The sequence below is a fragment of the Solanum stenotomum genome, chromosome 2 (genome assembly GCF_019186545.1).
Source record: "Solanum stenotomum isolate F172 chromosome 2, ASM1918654v1, whole genome shotgun sequence".
Lineage (NCBI taxonomy): Eukaryota > Viridiplantae > Streptophyta > Magnoliopsida > Solanales > Solanaceae > Solanum > Solanum stenotomum.
Window position 1 is genome coordinate 65,346,068 of NC_064283.1, and position 15,216 is coordinate 65,361,283.

The 15,216-nt window shown below is 33.6% G+C and overlaps 3 protein-coding genes across 5 annotated transcripts in view; 1 reads left to right on the forward strand and 2 right to left on the reverse strand.

Moving 5' to 3' along the window:
• Positions 1–2,262: 2,262 nt before the first annotated feature.
• On the reverse strand, positions 2,263–5,009 carry LOC125856211 (uncharacterized). The gene is made up of 5 exons (XM_049535752.1): positions 4,828–5,009; positions 3,421–3,532; positions 3,160–3,280; positions 2,720–2,871; positions 2,263–2,547 (listed from the first exon to the last, which is right to left on the reverse strand). The coding sequence occupies exons 1-5, from the start codon at positions 5,007–5,009 to the stop codon at positions 2,437–2,439; spliced, it is 678 nt and encodes a 225-aa protein (XP_049391709.1). The 3' UTR covers positions 2,263–2,436.
• A 1,481-nt stretch (positions 5,010–6,490) lies between these two features.
• LOC125854982 (uncharacterized) lies at positions 6,491–9,371 on the forward strand. 2 transcript variants are annotated; one of them, XR_007445448.1, is made up of 3 exons: positions 6,491–7,939; positions 8,105–8,590; positions 9,194–9,371. XR_007445448.1 is itself a non-coding variant. In XM_049534611.1 (2 exons), the coding sequence occupies exons 1-2, from the start codon at positions 6,665–6,667 to the stop codon at positions 8,492–8,494; spliced, it is 1,665 nt and encodes a 554-aa protein (XP_049390568.1). In that variant the 5' UTR covers positions 6,491–6,664; the 3' UTR covers positions 8,495–8,813. The 2 variants fall into 2 exon arrangements, 1 of the variants encoding a protein (XP_049390568.1); XM_049534611.1 differs by lacking the exon at positions 9,194–9,371 and having other exon boundaries at positions 8,105–8,813.
• Positions 9,372–10,517: 1,146 nt separating this feature from the next.
• Positions 10,518–15,216, reverse strand: part of LOC125854993 (NAC domain-containing protein 2-like) — a 100,104-nt gene continuing 95,405 nt past the window's right edge. Inside the window, exons 2-4 of one of the 2 annotated variants that reach the window (XM_049534622.1) lie at positions 12,281–12,521; positions 11,467–11,741; positions 10,518–11,219 (exon numbers count right to left, since the gene is read on the reverse strand). In XM_049534622.1, the coding sequence (XP_049390579.1) occupies positions 10,767–11,219; positions 11,467–11,741; positions 12,281–12,458 (906 nt within the window). In that variant the 5' untranslated portion in view covers positions 12,459–12,521 and the 3' untranslated portion in view covers positions 10,518–10,766. Of the gene's footprint in view, positions 11,220–11,466; positions 11,742–12,280; positions 12,646–15,216 lie in introns of those variants that run through there. The other variant, XM_049534621.1, reaches the window with a different exon arrangement.

Below are 15,216 nucleotides of genomic sequence, written 5' to 3' on the forward strand. Positions count from 1 at the left end.
TGCGCTGCCAAACTTATTAGATATCATAGAATGATTGCATCTACTACAAGAGAATATGCCTCTATATAAATTAAAATCAACACTAGGTCTTTCCGAGAAATATTGTACCACTCCTCATTCTTTACATCTAAAGATTTTATTTTTCTCATTACGTTTTCTTATAAAAAATCATTTGTACTCCATTGGCTTTACACGTTTAGGATGTTAACATTATAGATCCAAAAACTTTACGTTTTTCAAGTGAAGCTAATTCTACTTCAATTGCAAGTTCCCATTTTGGTTAGTCACTCATTTATCTACACTTATCAATAAATTTTGGTTCAAGATTTCAGCCTTCTTGCATTACTTCAATAGAAATATTATATCCAAAAGAATTGTCAACATCAAACATCATTTTTGGTTCCACCTAACTTATTGATATCTCTTTATATCATATTTTTCAGAAACTTAATAAACATTTATACACAACCAAAACTAATGATTTTATGCAATTGATGGAGAAAAAGAAATAGAAACGATTTTTTAAATATTGATAACAACTTTATTATACAATATATATTACATATACATAATATGTCGTTATTTGTTCCTTGGCCATTAAGAGGTGTCACATCACTTCTTTTTTATCTGGCTTTATATATATTTATATATAGCTAGAGAGATTTTTTATGACTTACACAAATCAAATCTATCAACAAATCATATACAAATAGCTAGGGTAAGCATATACAAATTCTAAATTTATACAGCCATGGACCGAATTATACAAATTCATAGCAAAATTTAAGAAATTGTAGCTGAGAATCATAAATATCTGAAATTGTAGCTAAATTAAATAATACACTATACATGTTTATCATTTTGTGTAATTTTTTCCATACTAATAACATAACTTTTCATGTATTAGTTATACATACATTAATACCAGATAAAGTGTATAATTAATACTATTTACTTACATTAGTTAATATATGTTTAAAAAAATGTACCAAGCAGGGTAGTAAATATTAGTAATACACAAAGCTGATACACACATTATTTTTTCTAATACACTCTATCAAACGACCCCTAAAAGTATATGTTTAGGTTTAAGTTCATAACATACTAAGCACGGTGAGGTATTACATAATGCCCTAGAGGTTGTTTTATAATTTTTCAGATGCTTTTAGTATGCCATGTTTCATGTTTCTCTCATATGAGCTTTGGTACTTAATGTTATTTTGTCTAATACCTTAAATACGAGTACAATTTCATATGTACTCACATTCTTTCTGTACATATGCATTGTAGGTATAATCAGGTAAGTCGATTTGTTTGATCAAACTATGGTATCAAAGTTAAAGACATCGAGAGTTGGTCCACCTCATCCAGATTCGGGGTGTGACAAACACATTCTTGCTTTGTATAATTAGGTAAAGTTGATTCGTCTGATCAAGCTATGGTATCAAAGTTAAAGACATTGAGAGTCGATCCACCTCATCCAGATTCGGGGTTGACAAACACATTCTCACTTTAGTTTATTACTTAACCATGATTTAGTATGATTTGATATAAACATCCAATACTCGTAAAATTAACCCAATTTCATCCATCACCTCAGATTATTATTTGATGCATTACACTAAATGGAAGTAATACATTGACAATGGCAACATGGTGTTTTATAATAAAGATTGTGCTAATCATAACAATCTTAATAGCAAGGAAAAAAGTATAAGTAATCATTCATCTAACTTCCTTTGGTTAGTAACTCGATGTACTGCCCAGTGGCNATTGTAGGTATAATCAAGTAAGTCGATTTGATTGATCAAGCTATGGTATCAAAGTTAAAGACATCGAGAGTTGGTCCACCTCATCCAGATTCGGGGTGTGACAAACACATTCTTGCTTTGTATAATTAGGTAAAGTCGATTCATCTGATCAAGCTATGGTATCAAAGTTAAAGACATTGAGAGTCGATCTACCTCATCCAGATTCGGGGTTGACAAATACATTCTCACTTTAGTTTATTACTTAACCATGATTTAGTATGATTTGATATAAACGTCCAATACTCGTAAAATTAACCCAATTTCATCCATCACCTCATATTATTATTTGATGCATTACACTAAATGGAAGTAATACATTGACAATGGCAACATGGTGTTTTATAATAAAGATTGTGCTAATCATAACAATCTTAATAGTAAGTAAAAATGTACAAGTAATTATTCATCTAACTTCCTTTGGTTAGTAACTCGATGTACTGCCTGATCACCTCTTCCCAATCGTCAATGCTTGCACGACTGCTTTATCATCTCAGCTACTCTACGTTTCCTCTTTGATCGTCCATTACCAGTCCACGGGGAGCTCATGTACTTAGCTGGACGTCTAATGTCCCTAGAAACTTTAGCATCCTGCATCTTCACTAAATAGTTCATTTTTTCGTTAATATCAACCAACAATGTCTCCGCCTTTTCTGATTGAGCTTCCATTCTCTAATCGTTCCTCAACTTGTGCTAGACGTTCACCAAGTTTAGCACCAGAACTCAATCCACAAGAGATCTTAGAACAAAACACACGAGCAACTATTAGTAACTTGAGAGGTTTATACATTTTCAAATACCTTTAACTTTAAACACAGGAGATCTTAAAACAAAACAAATGAGACGATCATTTGTACAAAACACGAGATCATTAGTAACTTCAGAGATTTATACTGGGAGAATATAATCACCTCATTCTCTTTGCGTCTAATAACATAGTTTTGCTCCTCTGTAACCACCACCTCCTCTACAACATCCTCCTTTGGCACGTCCCCATCGTGTACTTCAACTGTTTGCTCCTCGTCACTCTCCTCCGGCCCAGAAGTAGTTTTGTAGGAAGTAGCTTCCATTGTCATCTCTTAGGTTCAAATTTCAATATAAAACAGAATTTTAGAAATGAGTAAAAAGACAAGGAAAAAGGTAGATTTCTAAGGGGAAGTTTGCTTCCAACAAAACTCGTGTTCAAGATTTAATTTCCATAAGCTTTCTTATTGTTGTGTACGACGCCACATAAGAAATTTGAAAAAATGAAATGAATCAAATAGAACATTAAAAATGAGAGGATTATTTTTCTTAATTTCAAATTGCAAGTGAAAATGTGAAATACAAAACATGAACTTTCATTGTTCACCTGCAGGGCCATGGGCGTTCTGACCATCATTTGCAACATAGGGATCGAAATAATTGATCAGATATTGAGAATTCGCCTCCAAGGTCCGCGTCTTTAAAGATATTTTCCGCATATAATCTTCCTGCGACATCAAATAAATTTAAGATAAAAATGCATACAACACGTCTAGATGACTGGAAAAATAAATGACGTTTACACAAACAGGAATAACAGCTAAAAATGCATCATTTAAGTATATAGAAATGAGTTTAGAAAGCGTACATTACTTGTCGCAATATTATAGATCTCTTCCTCGAACTGCAGTGCAATTTTCTGAAGCCGCAATACTTCTTCTTGCTCAAAGACAGGAGTATGCCTGGTTAAGATTTCCGTCCTAAACAACCATATCAACAAAATAAAATCAGCCTAAAATGTTTGACATTACGCCCTGCTGTGAAAGACTAAAACTTGTTTTCTCTTGACAGCATCAGTTATTATCCAATTAATGCGAGCAGCAACCAGTCATTTCGACAAATTCAGAACAAAATGTAAGGCGTTGAGAGAGTTAAAGTAGATTTTCCACTTGAATTAGTTCCTTGAGTGAAAACCAAAAATGGAAATATCCAGGGCATACCCCTCAAGTTAAAGAAAAAAAATGTTGTTTGATTGAACGAACATTGGTTCCCTCTGAAATGAGGGATGTAAGGAAGTCACTATGAAGAAGTTCCGGGAGTTACAAATGAGGCTTTGAGGCTCATATTGGTCAGGGGTTGGAACAGGAATTGAACTCTATGAGATCAATCTCCTGTTGTTCCTCAGTAGTTCAGTGGTAGAGCTATCAGTTGTTAACCGACTGGTCTTAAGTTCAAATATTACTTGAGGATATATGATTGATTCTGAATTATTGAAATTCAATTAACCAAACAAGCAGTGGGAATATGGATGGACCTAGCTTACAAGTTATCGGTTCGTGTTTTAGTGAACTGTAGCTTTTCCCCCGTACCTTGTATTTGAAGTATAATATAAATATATCAATAATGCATATTAACTTGAAATCACTATAAGAATCCATAAACTTCAGATTATCAAACCGATTTTGAATGCGAATACCTAATTCTGACAAAGTTCCAAAGTTGACTTGTCAAACTTTTGCCTAAGTAGTAATCTTCAGAAAACAAAACAGCTCCGACCCAGGAAAATGACTTTCCTAAAGTAGTCTCCTCTCCACTCACCAACACCTCCGACCCCAACCCTTGACCATCTCACCCCTCGCCACCCCCGACTCACTCCCCACACCATCTCACAATAGTGTTTTCACACTCAATATTATTCATATTTTCTTACTTATCGGTTATCAAACACTAAAAAATAAGTAGAAAAACATTCGACCACTAATTATTTTAATACTTTTTTCCATAATTCAACTCATAAAAACACATTTCACCGTAAAATTACAAAATTCAACTTGAAGCTGAATTCCATAATTATCAACAATTTAAAACTAACAAAAGGTATTTTCACTCAAAATTACTCACAAAAAATCGAAAACAACTAATTTACAAAAATCATTTTTCATTTTCAAAACAAAATTTACTTTTTCTTCAAATTACACAATGAAAGAAAATTACTTGTTTTCAATAAAAAATAATTTTCTAAAAAAAACATTTTTTTTCAGAAAATAAGCTTTACATTGTGTCGACATTTCTTTGACGACCACCAGATGGAATTAGATTCCACCAATAACCAGACTCTATGGCTACGGCAACAGCTCCGGCGATATCTCCGGCGGTGGCGGTACCTTCAACCCATTTAGCCTGAAACCGAGCCCGAGCACGAGAACGAGCTAGAGATCTTCGATTATTCAAATTCATCTAAATACTGATTTGATTTACAGATCGAAAATCAGATTTATACGTTCCAATCAAAGAAAAATCAAAACATTTTCCAAAAAGAATACAGAGAACAAGCGTATACATCTCCTCAAAACAAAATAATCTTTTTATTACTCACTAGAGTTACGCCGGTATTAATAATAAATTTAGTTACGAGAAATTGTGTATTATTTTGTGTGAAAATTGATCAGAGTTTAGTTATTCATGCATGGCTTATTTTATCTTTTATTTTTATAAATATAAAATAAGTAAAAATTATCTAAATATGTAACTTATTTTTATCATACTTTTTAAAAATTTCATACCATTTGAAAAAATTATAAAAAATCTCATTTTCTTCTCTCTCTCCTATTTTTGGATACATCACTCATGTATCGGGACGAGATATATCGGGGTCGGTGTACCTTGTATCAATAAAGGTAATGTATCGGGACGCAATGTATCAGAACATTGAGCAACGTATGAGACGCAATGTATCAGAACATTGAGCGATGCATCAGGATAGGTATATCTTGTATCAACAAAGGTAATGTATCGAGATGAGATGTATCATGACGTTCAATGATGTGTCCGAAATCCTTTAATTTTAAGGATTTTTTGTAATTTGAAAAAGAATAGAAATATGACGTAATTAGCTCTTAACACTATGAAATTTGTGTAAATTTTACATAAAATAATACACAATTTTTTCGTTATTGTTGATGTTTCAAATTTCAAATCAAATATTTATAATTCAATTCGTATTCATTCATATAGTACGAATAATTTCTTCATGTTGAATATGAAGAAAGCGAGATTGAGATGGTTTAATTTGGACATATGAACATGAAATATTTAAATGCCCCAGCAGGAGGTGCAAAAGGTTGGATATAGTAGGTATGAGGAAATGTAAAGTGGATCGAAAAAATATTGGCAGGAGGTAATTAGACATGATATTATGCAACTTCAACTTTCCAGTGATATAACATTAGATATGAAGATATAGAAAGCACGATTTGAAATAGAAAATTAATAGATAGTTAATTTTTAACTCGCTTTTCGACAAATTTAGACATGGTGGAAGCTTGGGCACCCTATGTATGTTGTAAATACATGTATTTTCTTTTTAGTTACCACATTATTTCATTTTTATTATTATTTCTTTTCGCTACTCCCATGTACCACTTTCCTTATTAATTGACTTTTTTCTTTATTGTCGTATTTAAATACTTTGATTTGTTGTACTTGAACGGAAAGTTTATTTAGAAACAAACTCTCCACCTCCCAGGTAAATTTATCTATACTTTATTCTCTTCGGACACCCGTCCTAAAAAAATAACCTCTCCACCTCCACCATGTAAGGGTAAATTTGTTTATACTCTATTCCCTTTGGACACCCATCCTGAAATTACACTGAATATATTGTTCGTAACCAACTACGCTATGTTAACCCGTCAAAAGTTACCAAGTTATACATTTCTACCCCTCAAGAACAGTTGTCATCATCTCACTGTTAAATGTGTCAATTCTCAGGACAAGTGTCAATGGAAATTCCACCATTAATACCCTCAAACATGCTCATCCTCAATTCCAATTCCCCTTTTTTCATCTCACCCTTCAATCCCATGCATTGTTCTTGTACATAGTAATTCGCCATGGAATCTGCAGGAGCAAATGCAGAAGAAAATCAAAGCTCTGTTTCTGCCCACCACATGTATGATGAAATGCCAAGCTCAAATTCCACTAACAAAAGTGTTCCTGCTGCTGAAAGGACTGACAGTACAGTTTTGGGTTTGCAGAATGCGGCAAATTTTTCTGGGGTTCGGAAGAGGAAACGAGGCGAGTATGTTGCTGAAAAATGGGACCCGATTACGAAAAAACGGGTTTGGTTGGGTATATTCAACACAGCTGAAGAAGCTTCCGAGGCTTATTTAGCTAAGCAATGTGAATTTGCTACTGTCCACCACATGCTTGATGAAATGCCAAGCTCAAATTCGACTAACAAAACTGCTGATGCTGATGCTGCTGCCGCTACCACTGCTGATGATGATACTGAAAGAAACAAAGTAGATCATGTGAAAAAGCCCTTTATTCAGGAGATATCTTTCCGTCACAAAAGCACCTTACTTGGAGCTGAATGGCATAACATGGGGAAATTGAGAAAAAAAACTTTCAAGAAAAAGCAGGTATGCAAAGGCTTTAACTCTAACATGCATGCATCTAAGAAACCAATAAACGTCATGAATCTAGAATCTTGTAAAGAAACATCATGTTCATTGTCTAAATCATCTGATAGGTGTAATACTATGAAAAGAAATCCTAAAGCTAAGTCAGGCTTACTTGGAATCCGAAAGCAAAAGAATGGGAGATATAGTGCTGAAATTAGAGATCCAATTAAGCATAAGCAAGTATGGTTAGGTACTTTTAACACTATTGAAGAGGCTTCACAAGCTTATTTGTCCAAGAAGTCTGAGTTTGATATGTTAACTCAGGGATATAAGAAGGATAAACCAAAGAATTGTGATCAAACTAAGCTTGAATCATCTGTTGGGGCATCATTGTCTAGTGGGGGTAGAAATAAAAAAATGGATTCTCCCAAAACAACGCGTTTCGTTGGGGTTCGCAAGAACCAGTGGGGGAAATATACATCTGAGATTGTAAACCCCATTAGTAAGAAAAAGATTTGGTTGGGGACTTTTGGCACGTATGAAGAGGCTTCCCTAGCTTATCAATCTAAGAAGCTCGAGTTTCGGGAAATAGTCAAGCCAAAGAAGAAATGTAGTAAGAAAATTCATTTAAATGCAAGGGAGAAGCAAGTTGGGAAAGAGAAAATAGCTGTAAATTGTGAAGGATTTCAGCCTGAATCAGTTGCTGGAGAAACTTTCCATGCTAATCTGTATATGAAATTCGACGTTCAGAGATCAAAAGAGGTCGAGTTGCAAAGCAATATGCCGGTTGATTTTAGTACAGGGCAGAAGGTAGCTGGGAAAGAGAAATTAGTTGTAAATTGTGAAGGATTTCAGTCTGAATCAGTTGCTGAAGAAACTTTCCATGCTAATCAGTATATGAAATGCGATGTGCAGAGATCAAAAGAGGCCGAGTTGCAAAACAATATGCCGGTTGATTTTAGTACAGGGGAGAAGCAAGTTGGGAAAGAGAAATTAGTTGTAAATTGTGTAGAACTTCAGCCTGAATCAGCTGCTGAAGAAACTTTCCATGCTAATCAGTACATGAAATTCGATGTTCAGAGATCGAAGGAGTCCAAGTTGCAAAGCAAAATGCCGGTTGATTTTAGTACATGGGAGAAGCAAGGAAATCAAGAAGACACAGATTCGTCAATGGGAAAATGGGTCCAACTTCCAGATGGCAGGGAAGTCAATTTTTCGCTGGAACTGGGTGTACCAATCATTGATAAGTATGGATCTCTTTTAGGTGAGTTCTGCGGTTTGGACAATCTCTGGATATATGATGAGAGTATATATTAAACGGAAAATGACAATGAATAGTTTGAAAAATGCAAGAAGAATTTTTGGGTAGGACTCTGTAGATAGTAGTAATATGTAAGCTTCTTGCAACTTTTGGTTTTCATCATAATGATAATGACTATGTGCATATTAGTAAATCTGTGTTTGTTTGGAAATTTCTTTTAGTGTGCTAATTAATTATTCTCATCTTGATGCCTTTGTGGACATTACTATGAAAATTGGACGTTGAAAAGTTCATCATGTCTACTTCCTTTCGACCCTAGCGCTTTATTTCATCGTTGTTACTACTTTCATTTCCGTATTTTCCTTTTCAAACTGCTTTGAGATGCTTTACTTTAGCCGTGGGTCTATGGGAAACAACCTCTCTATCCCTACGAGGTAGGGGTAAGGTCCGTACTACATTGGGTATGTTTTTGTTGTTGTCTACTTCATTTTGACTACAGAAAATGGTATAACGAGTGNAAATGGGTCCAACTTCCAGATGGCAGGGAAGTCATTTTTTCGCTGGAACTGGGTGTACCAATCATTGATAAGTATGGATCTCTTTTAGGTGAGTTCTGCGGTTTGGACAATCTCTGGATATATGATGAGAGTATATATTAAATGGAAAATGATAATGAATAGTTTGAAAAATGCAAGAAGAATTTTTGGGTAGGACTCTGTAGATAGTAGTAATATGTAAGCTTCTTGCAACTTTAGGTTTTCGTCATAATGATAATGACTGTGCATATTAGTAAATCTGTGTTTGTTTTTTCTGTTATACTGGAAGTTTCTTTTAGTGTGCTAATTAATTATTCTCATCTTGATACCTTTGTGGACGTTACTATGAAAATTGGACGTTGAAAAGTTCATCATATCTACTTCCTTTCGACCCTAGCGCTTTATTTCATCGTTGTTACTACTTTCATTTCTGTATTTTCCTTTTCAAACTGCTTTGAGATGCATTACTTGAGCCGAGGGTCTATCCGAAACAACCTCTCTATCCCTACGAGGTAGGGGTAAGGTCTGCGTACTGCATTGGGTATGTTTTTGTTGTTGTCTACTTCCTTTCGACTACAGAAAATGGTTTAACAGTGCGGACAAAGACATATCTCATACATAATTTCAGTCCGTACTCAAAGTGTTACGACTTGTTTTGCAAGGTAGTCATTCATACCAAATTGCATATCCATTATGTCCTTCAATGTGAAAAAGAGATAGGAAAACAGTGTGAAACTGGATCAAAGACCCCAAAGGAATCCAAATTGTTCAAAGAGGCCCATAACTGAAACTCAAAACTCCACTTCCCCAGTTGAGGAGGACATCCTGATTTAAAAGATTATACTGCACAGATTCGGAAGGAAAGAGGGACAGAATCAACAGGAGAGACAATAACCAGCAACTTGATTACAGTTTACAGGTTAGTGTTTGGATCGTCGCGAGACTAGGATGATATTGCAATGATGTAATGTTCGACATATGGAGGCGATTGACACTTAATTAAAGGACACACATAGAGAAATTCCAGGTACATACTGGCTTGCAGTCTATTTGGAGGTGCGTTGACAGTTTATGAGGAGTCAGCACTCAGCAATATGTAGCGGAAGCCGGAAAGGATAAGTGTCTGCTAACATATGATGATGAAACAAGGAGCGGCCACACTCCTCCTTACGTAAGGAATTTCTTTTCGTTCCTTGCTCTTTTCATTTTATATCAAGCACCATGCAAAATTCTTATATGAGGTAATCGAGATCTTACTAACTGCTAGGTTAAAGATGTTTTGCTTTGTTATTTGTTACATTCGTCTATTTTGTATGTAGAAAAGAGTCTTCGTCACTGTTTAGTGTTAACAACTCAACTTGGTGATTTGTTAGGCTTTTCTCCTATTGTTTTCACCAAGTCGACAACGATTTAGACCGTCTTATTGTGGATCTTACAATAGAAAGTTTTAGCTCTCATGCCTACATGAATCAGACACAACCCTGAGCCCTTAAATATGCTAATTTCTATTGGAACCAGTGTAGAAGAGTCATAATCACAGAGATTTGAAGAATGATAACTTGATATTAACAAATTTTCATTTGTTTTTACATGTACCTTACAATAATAATAAGCCCTTCTATATGACTCTTTGGCTATGCTTATCAAGGCTCATTTGTGCTGTAGCCCACCAAATTTGACTTGCATTTTGTACCTTTCTAAACTAATTAATAAAAAGTGGACCTACACCACCAAAGAACAAAGAAAATGTCATGGATCACAATCAATTTAGATCCAATGAATTTATACAATTTTAGTAAGGTTTTTGCATGTAAAAGAACATGTCTTGGAAATTGTTGAACTGGTCAAAGTTGCAAATTTGCTGCTGCATTTGGGTTTCAAATGGTTCATTTAGTAAACCATCCAAATAATTTAGCTGAAAATCAAGGGTGTTTCTGTGGTCTTCGTCCCATTTGGGCGCGCTCTGAACCTCCTTGTCACATGGCGACAAGACATGCTCCGAGCCAGAGCTCGAGTTTGTCGTGTGCATTCTAGTCATCGACTCCGATGATTCGAAATGGAAGTAGTCGTTTGTCGGTGTCGATCGGGGCCGTGGTGGCATCTGTGCTAATTGTGTGGGCAATATTTTTGGTTTTATTTCTTCATCAAATTCTCCAAAGCTTGCAGTTTCCTTGTTGTCCACATTGTAATGCTTCTCAAGTGTGCCTTTCTTGTTGTAAATTCGACACAATACCCAATCATCAAGCTGCAATATATGTCAAATCACATAATCAATAAACAATTTACAAATTGTATTTTGCACTCATAATTTACAGAGATGTAAACCTTTCACTAAGCTAGGATAGAGGGAGCAAATGTGATCTCCAATAACTTTTGTCACACAAATATTTATGAATATTTGATTGTGTACTATATTACTATGCTATATACTATATTAACTTAAATTCTGAATCCGTCTCCAAAAAGATAATTAAAGAAGAAAAAGGACTTACCCTCAAGTTGTTGTTCTTGCCAGCAGACCGGTCCACATTGGCAAGCCTGTACTCGTGCATAATCCAATTGGTTTTTATTCCTCTAGGTGCTTTTCCGGCATAGAACACAAGTGCCTTCTTTATCCCTAATGTTTTGGGTTTTCCCACCGGTTTATCAGCTCCGGTTGCCTTCCAATAACCGGTTCCTGCTGCTCGGTTCGGTCGTGAACCGTTCGGATATTTTCTATCCCTTGGTGAGAAAAAATACCACTCCTTTTCACCGTATAAAGCCCTTTCTGCTCTTGCCAATAATAAAGAAAGTTTAGAAAAAAGAAAAACAGTAGAAATAGGCAAAAAATTAGCTCCGGTTCGGTCATAGATTTTTAAGTTATAATTTATTTTGAATAGAAAATATTTTTTGGAAATCTCAAAATTCCAAAACTTGTTTGAGCTGTTTTTGGGAACTTGAAGATCAAATTTCATGACCAAAGGATATGTGAAGATAAAATTTTCTTAGAAATTGATCTAAGATCTTTGATCAAATGTTAACTTAGCTCCCATTTGAACATAGAAGTTGAAACGTGTAAATTTGAGTTTTTAAAATTGTGATTTTTGATATATGAAGTTGTGTTATACATGCGACTTAGTTGTAAATTTTTTATGAAGTTTTGTAAGTGGAAGTTTCAAAAACTGATCTGAATCTGAGCAGTTTTTGGAAACTTGAAAATATGTGAAATCAGATTTTCAATTTTAAAATCTGATCTAAAATTTATGATCATCGATTTTTTTTAACCTAGAATTTGTAAGTATGAAAGTTTGGAAGAGTCAAAATTACCAGGCAACTGCCATGGATCAAACTTGTAAAGATCAATTTCAGTTATGATTGATACTGCAATTGGCTGTCCGGCACATTTCCTGCAGAGATAATGCTGCACCAATTCGTCGTCTGTCGGATGGAATCTGAATCCCGCCGGTAACTCCAATTGCTGATTTCCGGTTGCTCCTTTGTTCATTTCCTTCGAATTCTCACTCTTCGTAACTTTCCTTTCCCTTTCCTTTCGATTCGATAAATCTCCCTTTTAATTTATCTGTTTATCTTCCTCTGTTTTTTTCTCTGCTTGCTGTTGTTTCTGCTGCTGCTTTGTTAGTTTCAGTTGTTTGACAAAAAAATGATTATGGGTGTGAAGTGTATATATAGAGAAAAAATAGGAGGCAAATTGCACGTGGTGGGTTGAAACTAGTCGTATGTATAATAATATAAAATAAAACGTGCTGTAGAGTTTGACAGCAGAAACCAGGCAATAACAGGACCACCGTTATTATGTCGACAATTAAATATTACTTCCTCTGTTCCAATTTATGTGACACTTTTTGTTTTTCAAAAGTCAAACAATTTAAGTTTGATAAAAAATTTGCACATGAAATCTTCAATTTTTTTGAAATGAAATTTATATATTTGTAAACTACATAAAAATTACTATAAGTCACAATAATTGATAATTCAAAATGTTTAAAAGATCTATGAAAAATCTACTGTCAAAGATAGACTTGTTTGAATCTCAAAATCTAAAAAGTACCACGTAAAATGGAACGGAAGGAGTAATATAAAGTATAATAACTAATTCATTAAAATTCAAGTATTGAGACTTTTTGGTAAGTTATTTTTATAATCACATACCCCATCGGTTTCACAAGAATGACCTAGTTTGATTTGTTATGGAGTTAAAAAAATAAAAATTAAATTAAAGTTGTATCAAATGCATCAAAATATTAGTTAATCTTGTGACATTAAACATGCTAGTTGTCACGTGAAAAACTGAAATTAAAATATTGTCAAAAAAGGAAAATGGTCATTTTAAAGCAGACTAAAAAAGAAAAGTAATCATTCTTTTTTAAATGGAGTGACTATTAAATTAAATCTAGACCAACTTTGTTCATGTCGTGTAGTCAAGAATATCCACGTTTAAAAGATGAAGATAGTAGATATGAGTATGCTTTGATAGATGTGTGGGTATACTATGAGAGATATGCTTAGTAACGAAGTTTTACAAGTTGGGAATAGCTTCTGTAACAAAAAAGAGGAGGAAAGACAGACTAAAATAGTTTAAACATGTAAAAAGAGATAGAAAAACGTGTTAGAGCTGACATAGTTTCTGTTTGTTGAAGATATGACCCTTGATAGGATAAAGATTCAGAAATTGAAAATTAAGACAGAAAAGGTTAATAATATTTTTACTTAATTTAAGAATCTAATGAAAATTATAATATATTATTATTATTATTATCATTTATATCTAGTCAAATGAGATCACATAATTTATTTTTTTTAAAATAAGATTTTTATTTTATGAGCATTAAGTGGGGTGAGGGGGAAGGGGGAGTACTTTTAAGAAAAAAGTTGCTTGGTGATCAAGAGTCTAAGCAAGTGGGTGTGTGGGGCCCTCTTTGTTTATAGATTGACCGCAGCCATAGACTCAATAGAAGAGTAATATCCAATGAGAGGAAAACATGTGTAAAGATGTCCCCCACGTGTGCCTATGATTTTGTCACTGCTCTCGTCACTTGCTAGGGACCACTTGTAATATCTCCGTCCCAATTAATATTACTCCCTCCGTCCCTATTTACTTGTAAATATTTCCTTTTTTAGTTGTCCCTATTTAGTTGTCCATCTTGACAAATCAAGAAAGGACAACAAATTTTTTCCTATTATACCCTTATTTACACTTCTTGAAAATTGTAAAAGTGTATGTTGTTTCCCTCCAATTTATTTCACTTTAATTCAAATAAGTGGTTGTAATTTTGAAGTGAAAAGTTGTCATAAGGGTAAAATTGTAACTTCACTGTGCTAATCATTGTTGCCTTAATCTGTGTGCCATTTCTAAAGTGGACAACTAAAAAGGGACGGAGGGAGTAATTTTTTAAAAATATTTTCTTATTTTAATTGGTACTAAAAAAAATATCTAATTTATACTTCTCATATTATTTATTCTTTCAATGATAATTTATTATAATCACTAGGTAATGTTGCCCGTGCTATGCACGGGCACGGGCCCAATAATATAAATTATATGTTTTGGGGATAATAACGGAGATTTTGAAGCGATTGTTTGCGTGGATAAAGGAATAAGTTTTTTTATCACAAACTTGTACTTTATTTGACGTTATTCAAGGCACAATAAGACTATCCACATACAACATTTTTGAAATATTTTGTGTTGTCAATTATCATGATTTATAGTATTTTTACGATAGATTCACTTAAAGAATGAGTGGAATTTTTTGTATTTTATTTCAAAACATATTTTATGTTGTCAATTATCATGATTTATAATATTTTTACGCATTTTTTAAATATAAAAAACCCAAAAAAAAAAAGACAAATAAATTAAAATGGACCCATTATATGTTATTTTTGTTGTCTCAATTTATGTCACACAAATAAAATTTGGAGAGTCATCCAAATTTTAATTTTTTTTAAAAAAATGTTTTAAGTTATTAATTATTGTGATTTATAATATTTTGATGTAACTTTCAAATAACCAACATTACTGGTCACTTTGTCCTAATTTATGTGATATGGATAAAATTACAAAATTAACCCTTTTAAAATGTCTTTCAGATATTTTAAGTTGTTAATTATTATTATTTATATTACTTTTTTGGTAATTTTAAAATGATATGTGTTATTTTTTCTGTCCTAATATATGTGAGCCAGAAAGAATTCTGAGAGTGAACCTATTTTATTATATAGCTTTTAAATATTTTAAATTG